The sequence below is a fragment of the Zeus faber genome, assembly GCF_960531495.2.
Source record: "Zeus faber genome assembly, chromosome: 16".
In the NCBI taxonomy this organism is placed as follows: domain Eukaryota; kingdom Metazoa; phylum Chordata; class Actinopteri; order Zeiformes; family Zeidae; genus Zeus; species Zeus faber.
Genome location: NC_137202.1, coordinates 2,411,955 through 2,438,814, shown reverse-complemented (window position 1 = coordinate 2,438,814; position 26,860 = coordinate 2,411,955). Strand labels below are relative to the sequence as shown.

Below are 26,860 nucleotides of genomic sequence, written 5' to 3'. Positions count from 1 at the left end.
ATTGAAATTTGTGGTGATCCTGGGGTTTACATGAAATATTACAACCATTGCTGTGTAGTCTGTATTCAGTAACTATCTACATTTCAAATTGATACGACCCAACCCTGATGGCCACCACCACCAGTAAAGGGCAAAATAGTAAACACATATAGACTTTTCTGTTTGTGTGTGTGGGTCAGTCCATATTGAAAACTTACATTGAGGGCATAGGAAATAGCAAGGCCGACGAGGCCACTATCCAGCGATTCTCGGGAAATTACAGCAAACAGAGCAGCAAAAAATACCACCAGGTTGCCGAGGAACTCGAGGCGGATGGCCAGCCATCTGTAGCATACACAGAATCACAGACACTCATTATAGTTTAATCTACAGAGTATCAAATAGAAGGTGCATGAGCAGCAGTGTGCACTGCCTGCTGAAAGGCATTTCATGTTATGTTCCAACCTGTTGGACACTATCCATGGGTAAACGCTCTTCAGGTTTTCGTCAATGGTTTTTTCATTGTGTTTCAGGAACCTTTCCTGGTGGCCATAGGCTCTGATCACTGACAGACCCGACACTGTCTCTCCAAAGTGTGAATAGATGGGGGAGCGGGAGACAGAGTCCAGCCTGCGCAGCTGCCTGGAGGACGCCACATAGAAACGCTGGAGACGGGGAAAAGTTGAAAATAATCATTCAAGTGTGAAGACGAATTTCCTATTCCCTGGCTTGAAGAAAAGCTGAATCATGCCCCTTCCCAGGGCTGGGCGATATGATGATATACTGTATATCATAAGATGATAGAGAAATGACCATCGTATATATCTTTTTATACCGTTTCTATTGCTATGTCACAAATCAGCGGCAGAACCACTTTACGGAAATACTTTATGTCACGGTGCTTTACATTATCTGCATATGGGAGAGAGTGCAAACAAAAATGGCGGAACGTCACGCTTCGGGAAATTACTCATTGGATGCAACATTTGCTCGTCTGCTACCACACCGCGACAACATAAGGTGAGGGAGGGTGATGACCGAGCCGAACCAAAGCAGCTTTTTGTCTGTCGATTACGTTTAGGCCAAGGTTTCAGTGAATTAAAGATTATATATTCAATTTTGCAAATAAGCTTGATTTTGATATACACAGTATGTCGCTTATTTTGCCTCCCTGTGAATTTGAGAGCCTAGACAAGTGCCTCCAGTGCTGTGCCACATCACAAAGAGGCTTTACAATGTATTTTTATTTTTTAATATAAACTATTTATGAATTGAATATACAGAATTGTGCTATAAGGCAATATACAGTATATTGTTATCAAGATATAAAATAACCTATATCGGGAAAGAAGATTTTGGCCATATTGCACAGCCCTACTCCTTCCTATTCCATTTTGTTTCATTGTCCTCCAGTTTTAAATCCAGTGTCCTTCCGCTTACCTGCACAAAGTAGTAGACCACGGCCAAAGGAATTATGATGATGGTGAAGAACGGCGTGGCCAGACAGATGACAAACAGTGTCCCCAGTACGCCAAGCAGACACAGGATCCAGGAGCGAAAGGATTGGGGGATGGCTTCATCCACTGTGAAAATGTCCTTCAGGACAGACAGCCACCGTTAAAATTGAGCAAGTAGGGTAACATGTAAAACCCAATGACTTGAGTTGTGTCAAACATATCAAGCTCATTATGTTTTGGCTGCTGTTGTTGTGCTCTCACCATCTCCCCATTATCCATCCATCCACCTCCCCAGCATCCATTCTTATTTGAGCTTATCACTTCCGTTTTCCAAAAATGTGATCTATGCCGTTGGTGGCAGTTAATGAGAAGTAGAGCCCGGATGCCAAACCCAAATGTTACATGTATGATAATATTAACAAAGCATTACTTCCCTTCTATGATTCATCTATATCGTTCATATAAAGGAACTGTATATGCTCAGCATTGCAGCAATAGAAATAACTACTTTCTGACCCTCAACTCGTTGACAAAAACTCCATGTTATGAAAAGGTATAACAGCCCCCACCTTTGCAAAGCGGTTGACCAATCTTCCTGTGGGTGTGGTGTCAAAGAAGACCATGGGAACTCGCAGGATGTTGTGCAGCAACTTGGCGTGCAGGATGCAAGAGGCGGCCACCGAACCATTGGCGAGGAGCAGAGTACCAATGAACACAAAGACGCCTTTGAAAAGAGAGATCACTCATTTCATCCCCACACTGTGGTCAGCATGAATATCAATAAACAAACAATAGAATACACTGCAGGGATGGTTTTCTCCAGACATAGCAATGCTTTTACAAGTGAGAGGCACAAATTTCCAAATGAACCAAAGGAGAAAAAATGACTAACTATTCACAGTAATGGGAGTTTGAAGAGAGAAGCCTTAGTTACTTTAGAAGTTAAATTAATTACTCATTATAATATGTATTAAGTATGACACAAACCTCATCCAAGGCAACATATTTCCCTAACACATGAATTATATCATGTACATCTGCCCTAATCCCCAACAGGAAGTGTAGGAAGCTCTGTTTAGTCAGGCTGTGTTGCTGAGATCAAGCATCTGTACAGGATATCATCATAATTATGTACACAGAAATCTGCTGTGTACTGTATATAACTTCCTGGGTGGAGCTTAAAAATAGCCTCAAGATATCATCATGTACGAAGATAAATTAGTTTGCAGATGGGACATTCCAGAATTGGGGGACATTTTCTGTTCCACCCATGAAATTTCAAATAATCCGTGCACAAAATACTAAAACTTGCACTTGTTGTGTAAATTATACTTGTCCTGTAATAAAATGTAAATATAGTTGTAGAAAAACTGTTTCGAAAATATTATTTAAAATATCAAATAGCTCACGAGCACCCCCTAAAATGATATATTTCTCTTGTCCCACCTTCTTGATGACCAACTTGCATACCAAATATAACAGTTGTTTTAAAATGTTTTAAATCAACTTTTTTTTTGGTATGATTTGTTTGATATGTCTCTTGTAATTGTTAAAACAATTTGTTTAATCATGAACATATTTAAAATAATAGTAAGTATGCACTGAAGTCGTGTCCCGCAACATGCACTCGACCCTGTTACTGAAACCTATTTAGCCTGGCAGAGGAAGAGAAAAAAACTGTGAAAAATAGAACAAAAACACAGGACACAGAGGAAATGACATCATCAAGCCATTTGCTTGATTGCTTGCACAATGAAATAGGATGACCAAAGGTAAGTCCTCCCTTCTATTCTTCATATTTTTGAAATCTTTTCAGCCTTGTTTGAGTGTGTCACTCTAACTTATTCAACCCTGTTACTCATCTTATCAGAATAACACAAATTAATTTCAAATAATTCTTGTTTTATTAATATATATACTTGTGACATACATCATCTTGTAATGCACTTGGACACATAATCAGTGATGTTACCTGGGTTCATTGGGTGTTTCAGGTCTTTCAGCAATCAAACACCTTCACCCAGGCGACCCAGCCAGGATTGATCATATATACAGTATATATATATATATATATATACATTTTTCTCTCACAATATCTATATATATATATATAGATATAAAATGCTTACGATCATAAAACATTGTCTCTGTTTTCCCATTGTCTCTGTTTTTATGTCAAGAGAAATGTTCTTTCTCTCTGCAATGTCAATTCTAACATTGAAGAACCAAATCACATTTCGTCCTGTTTACCTTGTATGGAGATGAGGAATAACCCCAGGGGAGCCTGGAGGTGCATTGTAAGGGATTGTAATCCGCGTTTGCCAGGTCATTTACAAGATCCTGTGAATTCACTTTTTGATGTAACATCCAGGGAGACAGTTGAGGGACACAGACTTGTAAATGACTTCTGACACAAGCCACACCCTCTGTTGTTGTACAAAGCCCTCTTGATCAGAACACTGCTTTGGAGCAGTACTGAACCTTTCTCTTTATTCTGCAGAATAAATAATCTTGAATATTCTCAGTTTTTGTTTTCTTGTAGCGGGCAGATTAACCTCACCGATCATTGCAGAAAAATTTCTTCCACAATATATATATATAATTTTCAATGCAAGAGCTTTGGGTCCATGACAAGCATGAGAAAATAGTACACAGGGTGTTCCTGCGTCAAAAATAGACCAAATAGAATGAGATGAAAGAGACACAGCCATTCATGTGGAAACCAGCGATGTCATGGCTGAAATTGTGAAGGGCTTTTTGTGATACTGATTTGATGTTTTTGCATTCGTGCTAGAATTTATTTGACTCACAATACTTACTTATACTAAATATTGTGTAGAAATAAAGGTAGAGGCCAAAGGATAAAAAAACCTATTTTTGGTTGATATAGATAGATAGATAGATAGATAGATAGATAGATAGATAGATAGATAGATAGATAGATAGATAGATAGATAGATAGATAGATAGATAGATAGATAAATAGATAGATAGACAGATAGATTCAATGGTTAATTAAATCAACAATTTGAGGCTAAATTAGAACAAGGTAACAAGGTTCCGAGTGCTTACCCTGAGCCACGCCCAGGGCCCCGAACACCCCGACCCGGGTGTCCCTCTTCCAGGCGGGGTAGGTCATGTTTAAGTAGTCCTCCGCGTCGTTCGTCCAGAGGCTCAGCCACAGGTTTTGCCCAATGAAGGCGATGTTCTGGATGAAGTAGGCCACGAAGACCATGGTGGAGGTACCCCAGCCCATAGCCCGCAGGTACTGCAGGTACACCGAAAACTTCACCTGCAACATGAGCCCAGGCATAGAGGTGTTACAGCAGCTCAAAATTCATGTGTTTGTATGTAGTCTGTATGTGTATGTGTGTGTGTGTGTCTGTGTGTGTGTGTGTGTGTGTGTGTGTGTGTGTGTGTGTGTGTGTGTGTGTGTGTGTGTGTGTGTGTGTGTGTGTGTGTGTGTGTCTGTGTGTGTGTGTATAGCGTGTAGGAGCTCCGGGATGTTACAGCTGCTATGTGATGCACTGATGTGTCTGTGTGTGCTGACTGAACTTACCTTTCCTGTCTCCATGGTCTCCTTTTCGATCAGCCTTTGGCCTTTTTTGGAGTCTCCAAGGTCCTCAAGTTTTTTTACAGAGTTCGTCTTTCTTAGCTTGAAACTGCACTCAACAAGAGAGAGATAGAGGGAGAAAGAGAAATAGAGAAAGAAAGAAAGAAAGAAAGAAAGAAAGAAAGAAAGAAAGAAAGAAAGAAACATGGAGAGTTTTGTGATGTTTAAATGTAACTATTGTACTTCTGACCCCCCATATTCACTTTAATTTCTAATCTTGAATTTGATCTTAATCATACTTACAATATTTTATGGCTCCACTCTTTAACTTTAGATCTACATTTTACTCTGTCTTCAGCTACTTATTCGATTATTCTTATCATTATTATTATTATAATTATTATCATTATTATTATTATTATTTTGTCAGCATGCTTGCCATACAGCACAGAGTATTTGTGCCAATGCATCTAGGACAGAGTTAGTCTGCAAGTGAAGTTCAACTTCTCATCCTGCAATGCAACTCTTTATTCATTATTTAATCATCAAGAACTGCTGTAATAACGCCCTGTAGGATGACAAGAGCACAGCTTTTTGTTGTACAGAACCACCACTAATCCCCCTCTTTGAAGAATGATCTTAGCATGTTTTGGTCTATAAGCAACGAATCATCATGACGACTCCAAGAGGGGGGAGTCACCACTGATGAGACAAATAAACATAGAAACATAAACATGTATCGACAAGATATGGCAGTAAAGGAGGGAGAAAAAGAGGATGTAATCAAGAGGGTCTTTGTGTGTGTGTGTGTGTGTGTGTGTGTGTGTGTGTGTGTGTGTGTGTGTGTGTGTGTGTGTGTGTGTGTGTGTGTGTGTGTGTGTGTGTGTGTGTGTGTGTGCTGTGTCCACCTGTGAGTGCAAGAGGCTTGTCTGAATTAGTTCTGGTATATGAGGTCAGAATTATATCATTGCGCCTCCAAGCAGCAGAAAAGGCCCTGCAGCCACCGCTGAGAATAGACACTCCATAACAGCAGGAAAGCTCTAAGCCCCATTCCCTGCAGCCACAGAAGACCAGCCCCCAGAGAAGCTGGGAGCCCGCAGAGCAACACCCAAGCACGCACGAGGAGCATAAAGCGCGAGGAGACCCTGCACCCCTGAAGCGTACACATACAACCAACCTCCACATGCTAGCATAAGACGCACCAGCAAGTGCAGAACCAGGGCCCCTGGAGCCAGGCACGGACCACAGGCCTCCAGCCAGGTCCCATGCCGACAAATCGACACCCTGCCAAAACCGCCCGCCCCGCAGGTGAAGTTCCCCGCAGTACCAGCTAGATGCCTCACCCAGTCACAAGCCTGGGCGCCCACTCACGTAAACAAGTACCCACAGTGCAGGACAGCCAGATATGAGGCCCCTCCACCACTGTGGGAAGCCGAGGCACCCGGCGCAGAGAAGCAGCGGAAGCAAGGCCAACAGCCAATTCTGCACCTAAACCCACACCCACGATGGTGAGCACCCTCATAGGGGCCCTGGAAAGCACCCGGCGGTGCAACCTGCGGCCCCACCTGGTCGCAGCAGGCCAGAAACCATCTGGCACCAGGGAAGAAAAGCTGCCAGGAGTCTAACCCAGCCAGCAGGGGGCCCATCCGATTGCCCTCCCGGCCAACCACACCCCTGCACCAACCCACCAGCGCTATCCCAGAAATCCCAGCGCTCAATGTGTGCTGTTGGTAATTGCATTTAAAATTGTGGAGTGTGAGGGCGAGGGTCCTCCAAGCACATCGAACCCCAATAATTCAGGTGTGTTATTCGGAGTAAGATTTGTGTGTGTGTATACAGTACATCTAAGCTAATATGAGTGGTATTAAAATTGCAGGATAGACGTGGAGCATGCTAGGCAGGAGGGTGACGGGCAAGATCGCAGCCTCCTGCCACAACCCTATCCACATAGCCCGCACCCCTCCCATCCCAGAAACCCTCGGCCTACTGTATGGTGTAGGTAATGGGTTTTTGCACTTGGAGATAGGCAAAGCACATCAGATCAATACAGGGGAGCAGTAGGCTGGACAGCATTTCCTCGGACCCCAACTGGACCAGACTGTGCCCCAGCACCCCCCCCTCCTACGTTTAATGCAAACCCCTACCATACTGCACACCACCTATCCAGTAACCAGACACCCACCACCCAAACTGCACACCACATATCCAGATAAAAGACACCCACCACCCAAACTGCACAGCACCGATCCGGTTACCAGACACCCACCACTCAGTGTGCAGTTTGAGTGGTACATGACGCTCTGTTATGCTGCATAGTCAATTAAGATACAAATCATGAGACAAACACGAAAGAGAGAAATGAGGAGCATAGATCCCTCTAGAACATTAAAACCGCCTGTCAAACACACAAAATCTCTGTCTGTCTGTCTGTCTGTCTCTGTCTGTCTGTCTGTCTCTCTCTCTCTCTCTCTCTCACCTGCCCTTGCGCTGGCTGCGGCGGATGCTGCTCTCTCTCTTGAGCGTCGCCGAGACGGCGTCTTCCAGAGCGCAGTCGGCCTGCGGGTCCTCTCCGTCCGGGATGAGCTCCACCACTCCGCCCTCCTCGCAGAAGTCTGCGGAGATACTTTGTCAACATTATCTTTCCACGACGGCTAACATGGATAAACAATTGTAAAAACGCCGACATACTGTTGAGATCTGAGGCACAGGGCTAAGTCTAAGGTTTTAAAGAGGGAAGGGCACAAATACCAAATAATAAATCTTTTTCAGGCGAGTACTGAGTAGACTGAAGACACTGTGTCAATTATTTTCAGTAATTGATTCCTGACTGCTTATATTAAAGTGGAGCTCGGCTGCAAAGACGAGAAACTGAAACACATCCAGTCTCTGCGGAGACAGGTCCTTTTCTTCTTAGAAATACCACTCAGACACTGGCCGCATCTTTTAGAGTTAGGTGTCAGTGTGACTATGTGGTGACATCGGGCGCAAGCCCTTTGCTCGCCCACCAGCTGAACAGCAGCGCGGAGGGAGCAGCGGACAGGGAGAGGTAGAATGGGTGGAGAACGTTCCTTCTCCAGAGGCAGAGAGTGGAGGAGGTTGAAAGTGATCACACTGATTTAATAACATTGGGTTAGGGTTATTGTGTCCGGGGACGAGGGCTCTGTCCCAGCTCCATCAGCGGAGGGAAGAGTCCATGGGGCGGGGAGACAGGGAGTGAAGCGCTGATCTAACAAATAATCTATTGCCTTGTCTCGTGTGATATTAGACACCTCTCACGTGAGCATAATGCCAAGTATCCGTAACAGTCGTCTATGTGGGAACAGAATCAACACAGAACTTTTCCATAAGGGAGGCTGTGTGGGAATTACTACGTACTGTACTGCCTTTGCCGGATATTTTTTATCCAGCAATGTTAAGGATTCCATGTGGGAAAGAGGCTTATAAAGCAAAGAAATGAGTAAGTGAGTTCTTTACCTGACTTATTGTTCTCCTCTTTGGCGTATGTGTCGAGGAACTGGGAGAAAGCCCCTTTGCTGGCTCGGAGGCTCTGGTAGGAACCCACCTCCGACACCACCCCGTCCACCAGGACCATTATTTCATCCACGTAGGGTAGGAAGCTGATGTTGTGCGTCACGAGGATGCGCGTCTGTGTGGACAAAACACAATCTGAGACTCAGCAGTTAACCTGATTATTATAATAATTAAAATAAATAAACTAAAAATAAGAAATGAACAGGAATAAAAAGTTGTGAGTTCTGAAAAAGGAAATACGAGCAACCACAAGCTGTTGATTGTTTGAAAGAAAATAATATCATATAGGTCAATAAGGCTCAATAACAGTATGGATATATAATATAGTTTGTGAGTTATTTTTACATTTTGGGCAAAAAAGATGCTAATGTATCATTAAGAAATGTGGTATGTTATGAATGCAAAAATATTGGTACCAGCATTGGGTATAAGATCTGGTATATTGTTCAAGTAAACATAGTCATAAAAATGTTCAGATACCAACTACACAAATATTGTTGTTGCTGCTAAAAGCAAGATTATATTTTAATTTTCGAATAACTGAATAAATCAATTACTGAAAATAACAAACCTCAAAATGAGTGATCCACCTATTTTTGTAGCTAAAGTTTTCAGTATTTGTATCGGTAAGCAGTATTGTCAATTACCAAGAGTGAGTACTCAGTACTGGGACTTGGTTTAAAAAAAATGCATGCATTTGTGCAGCCTCAATTATGTGTTCTATGAATCAGTTAATGTGAATCCTTTAATATAGGAAATATTTCGGGATTGGCTAACCTTGTCTCTGAGAATCCCACTGGGTCCAATCACCCTGTCGAAAAGGTGTTTGCCCACGTGGGAGTCCACGGCAGACAGAGGGTCGTCCAGCAGGTAAATATCAGCATGGCTGTATGCTGCTCTGGCCAGGCTGACACGCTGCTTCTGCCCCCCTGAGAGGTTGATGCCCTGAGCGAGGAGGAGAGGAGAGGAGAATAGACAGGAGAGAATCCAGGATATAATAAGCTTTAAAATGATCTCTTTCCCTTTATTTGTTAGACTGTAGAGTGAGTGTAAACAGAAAGCGCGCACACAGCACAAACACACACACACACACACACACACTCACACATTGCCACACAATGCCACATTGCCTGTATTCTAAAAAGGAATTCACCTTTCACTATTACAATAATAGTGAAATCCCAGATTTTGAAGACCCCCTGACTTTATTATCTTTTGTTAATTTGTTCAATGCAGAAATCCGATAGAAGATGGAAGTGTCACTAAGTTAAGATAAAACATGGAATGGGAACTCAATGCAGATATTTCACATCACATTGGTATTAGGTTTAGATATCCCAGAATGTTTGTGGTAGTGTGAACACAAACCTCAGAATTAACCACTGTTTGGAAACACACACACATTCAGGTGGACTCATCACAGTCACACACACCACCAGCACCTGCTTCAAACACATCCCAGGAAGGACACCCTCCTGATTACATCCCTCTCCTTTCCTCCCTCATTTACTGCCATAGCTATCACAGGAAGAGGACACGTGCTGAACTGCTGTTCCAATTTTCCTGGACTTAATTAATCATATTTTGTTGACACATGTTGTCATCTGATGTCTCTATGTTTATGTTTTTCCAGGTACATTATGTTGTTTGATTTTAAATGTATTGGTCTCACCCATGGTGATTGTCTCACTGGTGGTGATTCTCCCCCCTAGTAATGATGAATAGTTGTTTATAGATCAAAACATGGTAAGATCATTCTTCAAAGAGGGGGATTGGTGGCAGTCGTGTGTAATAAAAAAGCCCACACACACACACACACACACACACACACACACACACACACACACACACACACACACACACACACACACACACACACACACACACACACACACACACAACCATAATCATTTTAAGCTCTAAATGCTCAAGGTCAGTCAGACCTTCTCCCCGATCTCTGTGAGCTCTCCCCCAGGCAGCAGCTCCAGGTCCGGGGTCAGGGCGCAGGCATCCACCACCTGCTGGAACCTCTTGCTGTCGTTGGGGGAGCCAAATAGAATGTTATCTTTCAGGGTGGCATTTTGGATCCAGGACTGCTGCGGAACATAAGCAACGGAACCCTGAAGAAAAAAATAAATAAATAAACATTATAAAAAGACATTAAAGAGCGGATTGAAAAAATGTTCTGAAATGGTGGATTGATGGTTTTGGTATTTTACCCAAGTCAAAATACCAATATGAGCCCAAAAGAACATTGAACAATTACAGATGCATTAAAACCATGTGTGGAAATATCACCTGAATGTTGACGAAGCCTTTGACACTTTGCATTTCACCGAGTAGCACCGATATGAGAGAAGATTTCCCAGAGCCCACGGCTCCTACCACCGCCACCAGTCGACCTCGACCAATATCTAAAGAGACACTGAAAAATAAACAGACACACACACACACACACACACACACACACACACACACACACACACACACACACACACACACACACACACACACACACACACACACACACACACACACAGAGTCAGAATCCATATACTGTATAACAATAATATGTTCAGGACAATGTGACCTATGTCCAAGGGTCAGGGTTTCTTCAAAGTACACATACTGAGCATAAAGAAACGCACTTACTTCTTCAGAATCGGTTCTGCTTTTCTGTCCCAAGTGAACGTACCATCACAAATGCTAATGGCGGTATCTGGCAGGAAGACAAATACATGGAAAAGGAAGGACAGACAGAAACAAAAGAGCAAATGGTAATTTCATTGCAGGTTGAGAATCACTACTGTTCGGGGTCCAGACATGCCTGGACTTACTAAAGCTGGAGTCATGGTGCACAATGTTGCTGTCCAGGTCATCGCCTCCCAGGAACTTCTCCAGGCGCTTCCGGGACACTGCTGTCTGGACAGATAAACAGCCAGGTCAATACTATATGTAAATTATAGATATATTGTGCGAAAGATTTGTCTATGCTGCATCTGTCCTCCATGTAACAGGACAGATAAAGCCATTCATGTTGGGATTGTGGGATAGGGATGGTTCAGTTGTTTCAGTGTGTGAGTGTGCCCCCTACCTGCACCATTGAGGCGATGAGCATTGGGAGCATGGCGAGGGGAAATCGAAGGATGTTGAAGAGGGAGATCGCAGTGAAAGCTTTCTCTGCGTTCAACACGTTGTCGGAGCTCACCCCGACGAAGACAGCAAAGGTGGCCAGGGAGACCTAGAGAAGATAAGAGAGCTTCAGAAAATAACTTGCACAAGTCAAAATGTTGACAAGTGATTATCACATTAGCACTCACAAGAGATGGAGCGCAGGAGAAGATGAAGGTGGAGACGGAGGTGAGGTAGGCAAACTTCCTCATGACCTGAAGCTCCTGTCCCCTGATGCCCTCCACCTGCGCCTGGAACGACGGCTCCCAGGCATACAGCTTCAGGATCTGGAGCACAGAGGGGAGGAGAAAGGGTGAGGCAGAGGAGGCTCTGGGAAAAAAAATTACAACTGGAGGAATATGGTGGGTGTCAGAAAAGTGCAGCTCCTCAAATCTCTGTAGTCGTTGCCAATAACCCACAGGTGGGGAACACATTACAATAAAGGCCAAGCAGGGCTGACTCTTGAACACAAACAGCTTTCTTCCGCCATCCTGCTGGGCCAAAACACTTTTCGAATACCAAAGAAAGTAAAATCCACTTGATGCAGGAATAACTACCCTGACTATTGTTGTCTACCACAGTTAGACGCACAATGAGCACAATGGGACAAACAGCTTGTGCACACTCACCTTTATGCCATTTAGGATTTCATTTATGATTTTCATTCTTTGGTCCTTGAATTTCATGTTCTCAATCTGAAAGTCAGTGAAGGAGAACAGCTTATTTTTCAACCTTTTCAATGCGGATCACAAGCTCACCCTAACAACATCAGCTGCAACAAAATTACGATTTTTAAAATGTGACATCCACAAAGACAGCTTATAGTGAAAAGGACATCAAAGGAAATTTATGAAATGTGGGTGGGTCACGGTGTGGCCTTTCTCCCACTGCGCAGCTTTTCAGGAGTAGCTCTACCTCCTCGGTAGTAGAGCAGGCCCAGCTCTGGGCATCTGTTCTGTGGGCAGTGCCTGCAAAATATAGTTTGGCAGCGGCGTTGCCTTTAATGCTTATTTCACACACATGCATGCATTTTAAGTTAATGTGTGCAACACTGCAGACAGAGCTGAAGCCGATAGATGCCCATGTTTACTGCAGAGTCATTGTCCCGGGAATGAATGATGATTGTAACCTTTCCCACGAAAGACAAAATCCAGACGTTAGCGGGTGTTAGTGGGGTTTTTTTTGTACAGTCAATGGCATATAAGTACTCAGTGCTGTATGCCAAGCCTGCTGACAGCACATAAAAAAATAAATGAATGAAATATGAACCATAAGTCACAGTATGAACACCTTTTTCTCCAGATGTTTTCATGCAAGGCTTTGAGCCCTGCATGGCTGCCTCCATCGGTGTATGAATAGTTGTTGAACAAAAGGGTTTGCTAAATGACCAATGTAATGGAAACAAGAAAAACTGGCAATATATGCAATAAACCAAAAAATTGACCGAAAAATATTGTGTGTCTGCCCTTTTCATGATTTCTCTTCCTGTCAGATATCTCCTCTCATATTATTGACGTCTCCTTCGGAGACTGTGACTTCTGGGAAATACGGAGCCTACAGTGAAGGAGTAAGCTCACCTGCAGGCTTCTGGCCTTGGTGGCCAGTAGTCCGTTGATTGGCACCATCATCACCATCACTGCGAGGCCGGCAAGTACGGAGGGCCCCAGCTCCAGCCACAGGAAGGCGATGGAGAGCGCGATCTGCAGCGGGCAGGACCACAACAGGTGGATGAAGTTGGTGACGTCGTTGAAACGCTGGGCATCTGCGGACATCAGGTTAACCGTGTCCCCCACTGTGGACTCCTTCCGGGTGTCGTTGGACACCACCAACGCCTGCAAGAGAGCGAGGGAGAGAGAAAGAGAGAGAGAGAGAGAGAGAGAGAGGGTGAGTTTTGAGTTTTAATAGCAACTTATCTGGTAATGTATCCAGCAAACATAACTTCACAAATACAGTAAGTATAGATGTATTAAAAGAAAACAAGAAAAAATGCACATAATACTCCACAGACCATACAGCAATAGAAAACACTGAAAAGGGTTAAACACAGTAAATGAAGGAGAGTGAAAAGAAAAGAGGAGGAAGAATATGAGATTTTTAAAAAGCTTTTGAAATGAAGTCCTGTTTCTACAAAACTGGTGGCTGGGGCCATGATATGACCTGTGGTCGACCCTCAAACTCCCCTAGGTGGGGTCATAGCACACCTAGGGGTCCATATATATATATATATATATATATATATAATGGACATTTTTATTAATCTACACAAAAACCCCTCACTTACCTTCTTGTACACTGCAGCCATGATGGCGGTGCGGACCTGCATCCCCATGACAAAGCAGCGCTGGAAGTACTGCTGCAGGAAAAGCGACTGCAGAATGGCAACCAGGAGCAGCAGCACGGCGTACAGATAGCCTCTCCAGGCGTGCTCAGCTGAGTCCGACACGAAGGAGATCATCATCCTGGAAGTGGGTTTATTCCACAGTTTAGGGGGGCTCTAATTACAGGAATAATCTTGGATTATATTGATTGGATTATATATGATTAAAAATGGATTATATGGCTCCCAAATTGATGCCCAGTCTACATTGTCCTGTAAAAGGAACGGTACTCAACCCCCTAAAAGCCGCGATTCAAAATTTGTGTTGATACTGAACTAATTGAGTGTGAAATGAGTCCTCAATGGCAAAGCGCTAAAAGTGTCCTTTAATTCTCAGTCATTATTCTGCCCCCCCCCCCTTTCTCTCTCTCTCTCTCTCTCTCTCTCTCTCTTTATCTCTCTCTTTCTATCCTTCTTTCTCTCTCTCTTTCTTTCTTTCTCTCTTTCTATCTTTCTTTCTCTCTCTCTCTCTTTCTTTCTCTCTCTCTATCTTTCTCTCTATCTTTCTCTCTCTCTCTCTTTCCCTCTCTCTCGCAGTATCAGTTGCTATTTAAGTTGGCAACTGAGGGAATGGATAGGGTATTGTTTGCGAAAAGAGGATTATGAGTTCCTGTCCTTGGATTTACAGTATGTAGGTTGCTCCACTAAACCAATTTAAAATCCTACCATCCTATTTTTCTCACAGATTCTACAAAACAAGCGTTTAAATCGGCCTAATTATCGATCAAAGTGATGTAACTTCTAGGGGTCAACCAGCCGTAAACAGTAAAAGGTACTAGAACAACTAAAAAACTACTCTGGTACAAGTGAAAATCATGCATTAGAATACTACTTGAGTAAAAGTAAAGCAGCTGATATTAAATATACTCAAGTATCAAAAGAAATTATATGGTGGTCAATGTTCTTACGGATCAAAAGTAAATATCAAATTAAATGCTGTGGAGAAAAAAAAGCCACTTTTTTCTATGATCTTCATTGTTTTTTTTTTGTTTTTTTTGCTTGGATTTTATTCTGGTTGTAAGTATTTCTCTGTTTTTGGTAAACATTAGAGGCACTTCATTTGGAAAGACGCATATTTCACTCGACATAAGAAAAAACAATACTGCAAAAGTTAAACTGAACATGGGCAGTGTTGCTAGGTCTCTATGACAAACCCAGCCACATCCCAACGGACAAAAACAAACAAAAAAAACAAAAAGCATTTCAACACTTCAAAAGTAGCCCAATTCCTCTGGAAAACAGCAGACCTGGCAACTCTGAACACAGGCTACAAAGTCAGCTTGCGTCTCAATGAACCTTGTGATAACCGGCTTCACTAACATCATTGACTACCAGTTTTCCTCCCATTTTATTTTGTTGCCACTAACAAAGCTGTTCAGGTGAAATGTATTGGAGTGAAAGGATGCTATTTTGGGTTAAATGTGGGTTAGTAAAAGTAAAAGTTGAGAAAGATATTTAACTCAAGTAAAGTACAGATACTCCCAAAAAATACTTAAGTACAGTAAAAAAAAGTATTATTATTTTGTTACTTTACACCACTGGTACTCTGATCACTTATGTGATTGAACAGAACAAATAATATGAGATGCTAAAACAAATGTAGTCTTAAAGAATGGATTGGGATTTTTTTTGCCTAAATGTTGAATTAATGTGCAATTCTTCTCTGAATACATGAGCGCTTGAATAAATGAGATGTTAAATCCATGACCCACTTTAGGAGTTGAGGAGAGACGAAGGCGAGCAGGTCTTGTAGCAGTTTGAAGCAGGCCGATTCAAATAGAACCCCCTTGAATGACTTGTAGATGGTCGGTATGAGCCACGACTGAGGGTAGTCCTCCTCTTTCTTCTTATCATCCTTCTTCCCCTTCTTCTTGTCTTCTTTCTTATCCTTTTCCTCCTAAAATTACATTTGTACAGCATGAATTTTTAAAATGCCATTAGATTACATATATTACATTATGTTTACTAAATGTATAAAACGTTTAGAGGTAGAGTAGAGTAGAGGAAAGGGTAGAGGTAGAGTAAAATAGAGGCAGAGTAAAGGTAGAGTAGAAGAAGGGGTTGCGGAAGAGTAGGGGTTGAGTAGAATAGAGGTAGAGTAGATAAATGGAGATTAGAGGAAGAGGTAAAGTAGATGAAAAGTAGATGTAGAGTACAGCAAAGATAGAGCAGAGGTTGAGTAGGGGTGGAGTAGATGTAGGGGGAGGTAAAGTAGGGGTAGAGTAGAGATAAGGTAGAGGTAGTGTAGAGGTAGAGCTGAGTAGAGGTAGAGATAGAGATAAGAAGAGGTAGAGTAGAGAAGAGGTTGAGGAGACACCTTTGTCCCTCTCTTCTGGAGGAATAACAGATATCCTTTCCTAAAAGTATAACAGTTATCTCTGGGTTTAGGGCTCTGATGTTCATATGTGATGTCATTGCACATTCCCTCATCATAAGGCTGGCCGATAAAACAAAGTTGATAATTTCCACGACAAAAACGTATACGATAACGATGATAAATTAATGAGATTTATTTTTCGATAGTTTTTTGAGTCCGTTTTCCTCGACCTACAAAGACGCAACACGAACAGCCAATTGCGCAGCAGGAACCTCCGGGGCTTCCTCTGCTCTCTTCCCGGCCATGTCACTCTAAGGCCGGGGAGTCAGGGGCACCGACATAAAAAAAACATATTGTGAAAACATTATTGGCTGTATCGTCCAGCACTACCTCATCGATCCCTAAGGTAATCATCATTACATCAATGTAAATGTTGCAACTTGTCAATCAACAGTTCTTTGCATAAATGCCCACACTTTGCTGTATTCCCCAAGACCAGAATTCACTGTGTTCTCACCATCATGAGAACATGCTGGCTGACTCCTTTCACCAGGCCGTTGGAGAGCTCAGTCTCCGGGGCAGCATCCTCTATTTTCTTCTCCTCTATCTGTTGCAACCTCTTCCGCAAGGTGGCCCTGGCCTCTGTCAGCTTCACCTGCATGTGGCTGTGGAAGCGTTGACTTATGTGCTGTGTGCCGTCGGCCTCGTTCAGCTCCCACAAGTCTTCCTGAACCAGAGGCCGCTTGTAGCCGTTCACCACAATACTGCGAAGTAGTGGGGACCATGGACATCAGTAAGGATACACACACTACCAATGAAATTGACACTTGGATGCGTTTGTGTGTGTGTGTGTGTGTGTGTGTGTGTGTGTGTGTGTGTGTGTGTGTGTGTGTGTGTGTGTGCGTATGCATGTGCAAGTGTGTGTGCGTGTGTGTGTGTGTGTGTGTGTGTGTGTGTGTGTGTGTGTGTGTGTGTGTGTGTGTGTGATATTGCTGTTATTGGATGGACCTGTTGACTTTCTTTCCAAAACGCTGATTTTCACAGTTTACCTGTTGAACCAGGTGAAGGTGATTCTGCTTAAAAACGGCGCCCCTATTTCAGGATTCTGTATCGCAAAAGCATTGAAAGAGGTTTTAATAAGTATGCATAATTTTAATGCAGTCAAAGCAAAAAAAAAACAACAACTGAAAATTGTATATTTCTTTCAGACAACGTGTTGCATTACCTTCTTTACGAGTTCCTCTGTTTCCGGAGGGATATCGGCCCAGGAAGAGAGGATGAGTGCGACCACTTTGAGTCCAAGTGAAACGTTAAAAAGGCAGAAACGAGGAACATTCGGGATCTCCTCCTGCGGGGAAAAAAAAAGAATGGTTGAGCAGATTTGAGCAAAGGCTCATCCACTAGAGTATCCTCAGTTGTGAACAGTCCCAACCTCCTGATGCATACCATGAGTGCCTCTCGTAGGAGCGTCTGGAAGGGGAAGATGTGGCAGATCACCAGGAGCAACCAGAAGAGAAAGAGTGTGGCAGAATCTACTCTTCCCTCCCTCCGCCTCACCCCTTCCTGGCACAGGAGGACCAGGATCTGGGCAGGAACATTAGGATCTTACGCTCAGGCGTTTGTTTTTCACAGAGAGCCCCAGGCAAAAAAAACCAGAAACAAAAATAAATAAATAAAATGTAATTTAAAATCTATTATTTACCCATGACACAGCGTACAGGATGGGGTTTGCGTAGAAAACCCCGGCCTTCCTCTTTGTGTCACCGTCCTCTCTCCCCGGGCCGTTATCCTCTCCCAAGGTCACTGCCAGGCCTGCGACGGCCGTCAGGAGCAACAGGCCAACTACAAGCTAGAAGAAGGATGAAGGAAAAACATTGTTTTATCAATGCACGCAAAACCTCGGTCAACGAACTTACACTCCTGGGGCAATTTCAGGCATATCAAATATAAATTGTATCAAAAATCTATAACTATATGTTCCAATGTATGGCACGCCCTATAAACCCTTGGTCTCTCTATAAATGAAAATAGAACAAATTCAGACAAAGACACCAGAGGCCTGCTAATAAATACATGGAAATTAAAAAGCGTTGCAAGTCAGTGGGGTCGGAGGAACCTGCGCACACAGCTGCTCGAGATCTGCAATCTAACCACTATACATGCCTCTTTCACCAGTCACCCATTGCCAGATTGTCTTCGATGCTTGCACCAGACTCTCCAGTTCTCCGGACTGATTCCCCGCTACCGACTCTGCCTCGCTCCGACCACGTATCCTGCCTGCCCAGTCCCGTCTGTCTTCTGTCTGCACTCCTCGTTATCGAACCTGCCTGTCCCTGACGACGTATCCTGCCTGCTCCCTGCCTGTCCTCCGTCTGCTCAACAAATAAAAGACATTACCAAATATCCCTGCCTGTCTTTGCGCTGCAATTGGGTCCTAACCACAATCTGGCCAACAATGGACCCAGCACACAACCCCGAGTTGCTGGCACGCCTGGGAAGGGTGGAGTCACAGCTCCAACACCAGGAGGCTGTCCTAGCCTCCACCTCAGAGGACGCTCTGCTAGCAGCAGGCTGGCATCATGGAGCTTGCTTCCCGTATCGACCGACGCATCCAGGCCCGGCAGCGAGAGAGGCGTCGGAGGCAAGTGGAGTGCCGCCCAGCAACCCGTCTCCCAGGTTCCTCCGGGCCGCCAGCTCTTCCGGCCCGTCAACCCACGACTGAGGCCCCTCCCATGCAGGTTGGTCGGGCCAGCCTCACACCGGAGGAGAAGGAGAGACGCCAGGTGGGGAACCTTTGTCTCTACTGCGGTCTAGCTGGACACTACATCTCCGGGTGTCCGGTAAAAGGCCGGGCTCGCCAGTGAGGGAGGAGGTCCTGGTGAGCCACACCTCCAAACCCTCCTCCAACCCACGTCCCCTGTGTCAGGCTCGGCTGTTGCTGCCCCAATGCTCACATTCCCTCGCCATACTTATTGACTCTGGTTCCGATGGGAACATCATCGACGATAACCAAGCACGGCAGCTGGGTGTTGGTCGAGTTCTCCTGCCTTCTCCGGTTCCTTCCACTGCCCTGGATGGCCGCCTCCTGGGGACAGTCACCCATCAGACGGTGCCCATCCGCATGCTCCTGTCCGGCAACCACCACGAGACGATACAGTTCTGCATCCTGCACTCACCTCGTCACCCTCTCCTCCTGGGGTTCCCCTGGCTCCGGCGTCACAACCCACACCTCGACTGGACCACAGGGGCTATTCTGGGATAGAGTCCTGCGTGCCATCAGATCTTCCTGAAGCAAGCCGCCGCACCTCAGCCACCCACCAGCTCCAGCTCCGCACCTGACATGTTGGGGGTCCCGCCGAGTACCTCGACTTCAGGGAGGTCTTCAGCAAGGCCAAGGCGACATCCCTTCCTCCGCACAGGCCATACGATATTGCCATCGACCTCCAGCCCAGCTCCACCCCCCGCAGAGGCCGCCTGTACTCCTTGTCCGCCCCGGAGAGAGGCCATGGACACTTATGTTAACGATGCCCTGGCGGCGGGCATCATCCGTCCCTCCTCATCCCCGGTGGGTGCTGGCTTCGTCTTCGTGGAGAAGAAGGACAAGTCGCTTCGCCCCTGTATTGACTATCGCAGTCTCAACGACATTACGGTCAAGAACCGCTATCCCCTGCCCCTCATCTCATAAGCCTTCAAACTCCTGGAGGGGGCCACAGTGTTCACCAAGCTCGACCTACGCAACGCCAACCATCTGGTCCGGGTTCGAGAGGGGGACGAATGGAAGACGGCATTCAACACTCCCGGTCACTACGAATATCTGGGTTTGCCCTTTGGTCTCACCAACGCCCCCGCCGTCTTCCAGGCCCTGGTCAATGAAGTGCTCAGGGACATGCTTAACAAATTCGTCTTTGTGTACCTCAACGACATCCTGATCTTCTCCCCATGCCAAGCTGAGCACGTCCACCACGTCCAGACGGTCCTGCAGTGCCTCCTGGAGAACTCACTCTTTGTGAAGGCAGAGAAGTGTGAGTTTCACGTCCCGTCCGTCTCCTTCCTGGGGTACGTCGTGGGGAGGGGGACCATCCAGATGGACTCCACCAAGGTCTCCGCCGTCACCACCTGGCCCGCCCCAGACATCCGCAAACTCCAGCGCTTCCTCGGTTTTGCCAACTTCTATCGGAGGTTCATCCGAGGCTACAGCACGGTGGCTGCCCCCCTCACAGCCCTAACCTCCTCCAAGGTGCCGTTTCTGTGGTCCGCCGCCGCCAACAACACCTTCCTGGCCCTGAAGGCACGGTTCACTTCAGCCCCCATTCTGGTATTGCCTGACCCCGAACGGCAGTTCGGGGTTGAAGTGGACGCCTCCGACGTGGGAGTCGGAGCTGTTCTCTCCCAGAGAACGTCCTCCGACCAGAAGCTTCATCCCTGCACGTTCTTCTCCAGGCATTTGACCCTGGCCGAGAGGAACTACGACATCGGGAATAGGGAGCTTCTCGCCGTGAAATTGGCCCTGGAGGAGTGGCGACACTGGCTAGAGGGAACCCAGCTGCCCTTCCTGGTGTGGACTGACCACAAGAACCTGGAGTATATTCAGTCCGCCAGGAGACTGAATTCCCGTCAGGCCTGTTGGGCGCTCTTCCTTACCAGGTTCAATTTCTCCCTCTCTTATCGGCCGGGGTCATGCAATGTCAAACCTGACGCCCTGTCCTGGCAGTTCCAGGAAGAGGAGGAAGACGCTGCTAACCCTGACACCATTCTACCGTCCTCCCGTCTAGTTGCCACACTCACCTGGGAGGTGGAAGAAAAGGTCAGAGGCGCCGCCCAGGACCAACCTGGACCCAGCGCATGTCCGCCCAACCATCTGTTCGTCCTGCCTGAACTCCGGTCCGAGGTTCTTCAGTGGGCCCACAACTCCCGACTCACCTGCCACCCGGGGATCCAGCGGATGAAGGAGGTCGTCCAGCGTCGCTTCTGGTGGCCCTCCCTGGGTGAGGACGTCCGAGGGTTCGTCAATGCCTGCCCCACCTGTAACCAGCACAAACCCGCTCTTCTTGCTCCTGCGGGTGTCCTACACCCACTGCCGGTTCCTCATCACCCCTGGTCTCACATCTCCTTGGACTTCGTCACCGGTCTGCCACCGTCTAGCGGCAACACTACCATCCTGACCGTGGTGGACCGGTTCAGCAAGATGGCTCACTTCGTGCCTCTACCGAAGCTCCCGTAGGCCAAGCTACTGTTGTATCACGTCTTCCGCCTCCATGGCATCCGGGTAGATGTTGTATCCGACCGGGGTTCGCCTCTATCCGACCGGGGTTCCCCAGTTCGCCTCTGTCTTGTGGAGGGAGTTCTGTTGGCTCCTGTGGGCCACCGTCAGCCTGTCCTCAGTCTACCACCCCCAGTCCAACAGTCAAACGGAGCGGAAGAACCAGGAGATGGAGACGGCCCTTTGCTGCATGACGTCTCAACACCCGTCCTCCAGGTCTGAGCAGCTTTTGTGGGTGGAATGTGCCCACAACACCCTGACCAGTTCGGCCACAGGCCTCTCCCCCTTCCAGTGCGCCTACGGCTTCCAACCGCCTCTGTTCCCGTCCCTTGAGAGGGAGGCTTCCTGCCCGTCCGTCCAGGCCTTCATTCGCCGCTGTCGCAGGACCTGGACCCGGGCCCGGGCCGCCCTCCTCCGAGCCGCTGGCTGCAACGCCTCTGCCGCCAACCGTCGCCGCTCCCAGGCCCAAGAGTACCAGCCGGGCCAGAAGGTCTGGCTCTCCACCCGGGACCTCCCCCTGAAGGTGCACTCTAAGAAGCTGGCTCCTCGGTTCATCGGCCCGTTCAAGATCGAGAAGGTCGTCAACCCGGTGGCAGTGCGGCTCATGCTCCCCAGGTCCACGCGCGTCCATCCCACCTTCCACGTGTCCAAGGTCAAGCCAGTCCTGGAGAGTGCTCTGGTCCCCTTGGAGCCTCCTCCGCTTCATTGACGGGGGTCCTGCCTTTTCTGTCCGCCGTCTCCTACGTTCCCTCCGGCGTGGGAGAGGCCTGCAGTACCTGGTGGATTGGGAGGGTTAGGACCCGGAGGAGAGGTCCTGGGTCCCTGCGAGGCACATTCTGGACCACACCCTCATCAGGAGGTTCCATCAGCGCCATCCTGACCAGCCCTCCAGACCGGGTCAACCCTCCCGACCGCAGACCCCACCACCTCTCTTGTCTGCGTCCTACAGCAATGTTTCAGAGGCGGAGGATGTCGACCCTGGGGGTCCCTCCTCCGATGAGGTCGTGGCCCATTCAGCGGAGGACGAGGAGATGGACGGGGTCTCCAACTACTCCGATGAGGATCTTGTGGCCCATTTAGCGGAGGACGTGGAGATGGATGGGGTCTCCGACTAGTACTACAAATAAAAGACATTACCAAATATCCCTGCCTGTCTTTGTGCTGCAATTGGGTCCTAACCACACCGTTACAGTTTCAATGCCTAAAAACATGACTACCCCTGATCTTCTATACATACATTGAATACATATCCTATTATTAGATACATTAAGTACACAACAATTTCATTGTATATGAAAATGTACTTTGACGAATAAACAGGGGGTGATCGTGATCCGTCCTCTGACCCACCGTGTTCAGTATGCATTTCACGTGTACTGTCGTTCAAGCTTATTCATGCTACCTGTTTGCAGAGGTAGAACCTGGACAGATGCTGATGTTTGCCGTGTCCTCTGCAGAGCACCAGCAGGTGCCGGGGGGCGCAGAGCCACAGGAAGCCCAGCGGGATCCACACCAGCACCGTCTGCTCCACACACACTGGGAGGTCCGGGTTCGCGCTGTCCAGGAACGACGCATTCTGTGACACCAAGGAAGGACGGGCACACATACACACACACACACACAGACTGGGTAAGCAAAATTTAATGATCAAATACATTTACATTTACATTTAGTCATTTAGCAGACGCTTTTATCCAAAGCGACTTACAAGGGAGAATAACATTCAGCTACATTGCGACAGAGATTAGTGTAATAACAACATTGGTATAACAATAAATACTGCAAGGTGGTGCTAAGTAACAAATACCTAAAAATAAACTAGAGTCATTTAAACACATAACGCCCGTCTTAATCCTGTATAAGACTGGACAGTCACACTGCTGCCAGCTCTGGACCCTGGATGCCCACATTATATTAAAGCATGGGGACTGTCAATCCCCCCCCCCCCCCCCCCCGATTAGAAATATAATTAAGAATGACTCAGGTGTGATCTAAGTGCAGGTCCCTCCTCACTGCACTTTGCACTTAGTAAATCACCCGGTTGAAATAAAAAAACATGTGTCTGGAGAGTAAGAAAACGAGCGGTGGAGTGAAAGAATTGCTGGAGAATTTGTTTTGAAGTCACTAAATAACATTCCATTCATGAACTTAATGAACACAATGAATCATCCCATCATTAAGATTTTATTAACATCAAAAACCTTTTGCCATTGAAACATTGAACACTTATTTATTTTTACTTTTAACAATGTATTAACCCTTCTTTCATTGATTAATTTATCACAAACTTGTTTATCAGGCTACTCATTCAATAAATTCCTGCATACCACAGGCCTGGTGCTCTGGGTTCAAAGTGTACAGCACAACACACTGACAGGATCTCAAACAACGAACAGTAAATCATACAGAATGCTAAGTAGATCAACATTTTCATATAAATACATATATACATATATATACACACATATATATACATACTGTGTATATATATATATATATATATATATATATATATATTTGTGTATATGAGGGGAAAATAAGTCTGTTCAGAATTGTCACGCATATCATCTAACACTAATGAACAATGCGTCATGTACATGCTAGTCAATGGTGAGTATGAAACCAAGGTATTAAAGTTATATACAAATAACATAATAGATGAAAGGAATAAATGTCTGAACAATAACTACATTTATCAAAAATTTAAAATCGACTTTCATTTCAACTTGATTAAACTTGACATTGGTCTTGACATAGAGCGTTAATGTTGTGTAATGCTTCGCTTAAATTAGACAAATCAAATACTTCATGTATGACAAAATATCATAAATAGAGACATATATATAGACACGTAAACAATATAAATATTGACATGAAATATATTTACATTACGTGAGTTCACACACTCTAAAGATGTTTAGGTTCATGGTATTAGTTTTACATAGTAATGATTTGAGTGTCAACGTAATTTAATTCAATTTAAAGTTGAAGCCTCAAAAACCTAAATTTCCTGTCTTTGAGACTGAAAAACAAAACAAAAAAATTATGAATTCAGTCACACTCCCAGAGATCCCAGCTCTAGTTCAATGAGGACCATGCTTCCCGAGGTGCCGGTCCCTCTGTCCCAGACACACAGAGCCCTGACATCCCACTCACCCAGAACACGGAGCCACAGTATTCCTCCAGGGCAGCAGCGGACATGGTCCCCAGGGGATCTGCTCCAATCCCGTTCCGACGACTAGAGAATCGGATCCGCCACTCCGCTCCAACGTTGCTTATGACGGCTTAGAGACAACCGCAAACTCACCTCAGACGATTCCGTGGCTTCAAAGACATTTGCATGAGTGTGTGTGTGTGTGTGACTGTGGAGAACTTTGAGCTATGAGGTTTGTAAACAGACAGAGGACCTTCCAAACTCTATATTCATACACGAGACACGAGTATCCCACCGCTGGATTGGTTGTCAGTGAAGAGGCAAAAGGTTAATGTTTAGCCCGAGTTCTGTCTTTGCAAATCCAAGCCTTCCCTTCTAGAAAATATTTTTCAAGGCTTTGTCTTCTGTCATTAACGATGAAGTCATTAGTCACTTCACTAAAACAACACAAACACACAGACACAGACACACACACACACACACACACACACACACACACTCGGCAGCCGACCGACAACCCTCAGTGTTTTGAACAGACCAGCACAAAATGCAGTCTTTTCATGCTTGAGCATGAAAACAGAGCCCTCCCCTTCCCTGTCCTAGTTCTGTTGGTAAGCGGGAGCTCACCATAAAAGGAGAGGGGCGACCTCAGCCCCCTTTTCCTGGGTCACTGCATATCCGTTCACCCTCCTCACTCTCTCCCTTTCAAACTGCAGCCTCTTTCCAAGTAAAACAAAATAAGAGTCACCTAAATAAAAGGCACCCAGCAAGGGGATGTGAGTGAAACTGAATTGGGAAGGCCATTTGGAGAGCTAGGCAAAGAATCACTGAGGACAAGGTTGTTTTTAAGTTTTGCAGAACAATGGCCATTGAATGGCTTTGAGGAAGAAAGATGGTTTCCTGCTGGAGGGGTGCATTACTGCTCTGCATCTGTTTCCCATTGTGATCCCACCAACCCCCCGTAAAACAGACCTGGTCTAACTGTAAACCAAACAACTGTGTAGAAGAATGAGATGTTGTTTATCCGCTGATTAGATCTCTTTGCTTGCTTTCTGCTGTGATTTGGGTGAAGGTAAGGGCCCACTCCATGGGAGTGGGCAGCGGGGAAGGAAAGGAAATCTCAAATGAGAGCGATGCCTTGCTGTGCAATAAACCAGTGGGGGCTGGAGTGGTGAGACAACTCTCGTCAGACCTCGGATCAATCATGTTCAGATTACATAAATGTGTGTGTACGTGTGAGTCTGTTCATTAGTGCGCAGCCCACTTTAATTCCCAGGGCTCCCAGCAGGATGCCCAGTGTAAACACTGCCCACTACCTGGCTTGTGTCACTGTATAAACCAAATAAACCAACTAGCAAAAATACTCTGAGAATTATTCAAACACAATGTAGGTGAATGGTTTAATCTACACCAATGGACCACACTGGCTGCTTGTTTGGCAACATTATATGTTGAGAAAGCTGCAAAGTCATCTTTGCGATTGAAAAACATATGATGCAGCATGATTCAGCATTCTGTAGCCTGAGGCCAGTGCTTGACTCACAGTATTATATTACCTTCCACCTAGAGGCAGTGGATGTGGTTAATCATTACATCACATCTGACAACATCACATGGCCCACAGCGTGTGTCCCCAAGGACAGTAGGTCGACTCTTGAAAGGTTTTAGGGCGCAGAACCTGCCAGAGGATTTTGAACACTATCTAGGGTCAGCATCTGAGGCTGGCAGGAAAAATGTGATGTCGTTAACATTGCCGAACACACCGTATACATAATGATATAGTGAAGGAGAGAGGAGGAAAGAGAGAGGGAGGGTAAAATTATATCTTACAACAAAAGGCCATATTACAGCAGCCTGCCATCAAAACAGGTACTGACACATCTGAGATTCTGCATTCCAAATGCACAAAACATTAACTGTGGAAGGAGAAATAAGGTCTCCAAGGAGAAGTAAAACTAAAAACCTGAACTTCTGGCAAGCTAACAGGATAACAGAAGTGGAAGAAAGAATTGGAAGGGCTGAGGACAATTTAATCACCATACACAGAAACTCAAAAAGCTA

The 26,860-nt window shown here is 45.7% G+C and overlaps 1 protein-coding gene across 1 annotated transcript in view; it reads right to left on the bottom strand.

Annotated features, from left to right (window-relative positions):
- abcc2 (ATP binding cassette subfamily C member 2) overlaps positions 1–25,249 on the bottom strand; it is a 47,752-nt gene extending 22,503 nt beyond the window's left edge. The window contains exons 1-26 of the mRNA XM_080016118.1: positions 24,802–25,249; positions 23,048–23,221; positions 18,088–18,234; positions 17,832–17,969; positions 17,611–17,733; positions 17,435–17,490; positions 16,903–17,149; positions 15,781–15,965; positions 13,973–14,150; positions 13,269–13,523; positions 12,321–12,386; positions 11,841–11,978; positions 11,615–11,761; positions 11,358–11,442; positions 11,173–11,239; positions 10,819–10,945; positions 10,464–10,640; positions 9,298–9,465; positions 8,464–8,635; positions 7,466–7,601; positions 4,996–5,098; positions 4,509–4,728; positions 2,006–2,160; positions 1,420–1,575; positions 445–644; positions 198–324 (exon numbers count right to left, since the gene is read on the bottom strand). Of these exons, the coding sequence (XP_079872244.1) occupies positions 198–324; positions 445–644; positions 1,420–1,575; positions 2,006–2,160; positions 4,509–4,728; positions 4,996–5,098; positions 7,466–7,601; positions 8,464–8,635; positions 9,298–9,465; positions 10,464–10,640; positions 10,819–10,945; positions 11,173–11,239; positions 11,358–11,442; positions 11,615–11,761; positions 11,841–11,978; positions 12,321–12,386; positions 13,269–13,523; positions 13,973–14,150; positions 15,781–15,965; positions 16,903–17,149; positions 17,435–17,490; positions 17,611–17,733; positions 17,832–17,969; positions 18,088–18,234; positions 23,048–23,221; positions 24,802–24,846 (3,792 nt within the window). The 5' untranslated portion in view covers positions 24,847–25,249. The remainder of the gene's footprint in view (positions 1–197; positions 325–444; positions 645–1,419; positions 1,576–2,005; positions 2,161–4,508; positions 4,729–4,995; positions 5,099–7,465; positions 7,602–8,463; positions 8,636–9,297; positions 9,466–10,463; positions 10,641–10,818; positions 10,946–11,172; positions 11,240–11,357; positions 11,443–11,614; positions 11,762–11,840; positions 11,979–12,320; positions 12,387–13,268; positions 13,524–13,972; positions 14,151–15,780; positions 15,966–16,902; positions 17,150–17,434; positions 17,491–17,610; positions 17,734–17,831; positions 17,970–18,087; positions 18,235–23,047; positions 23,222–24,801) is intronic.
- Between the last annotated feature and the right edge of the window lie 1,611 nt (positions 25,250–26,860).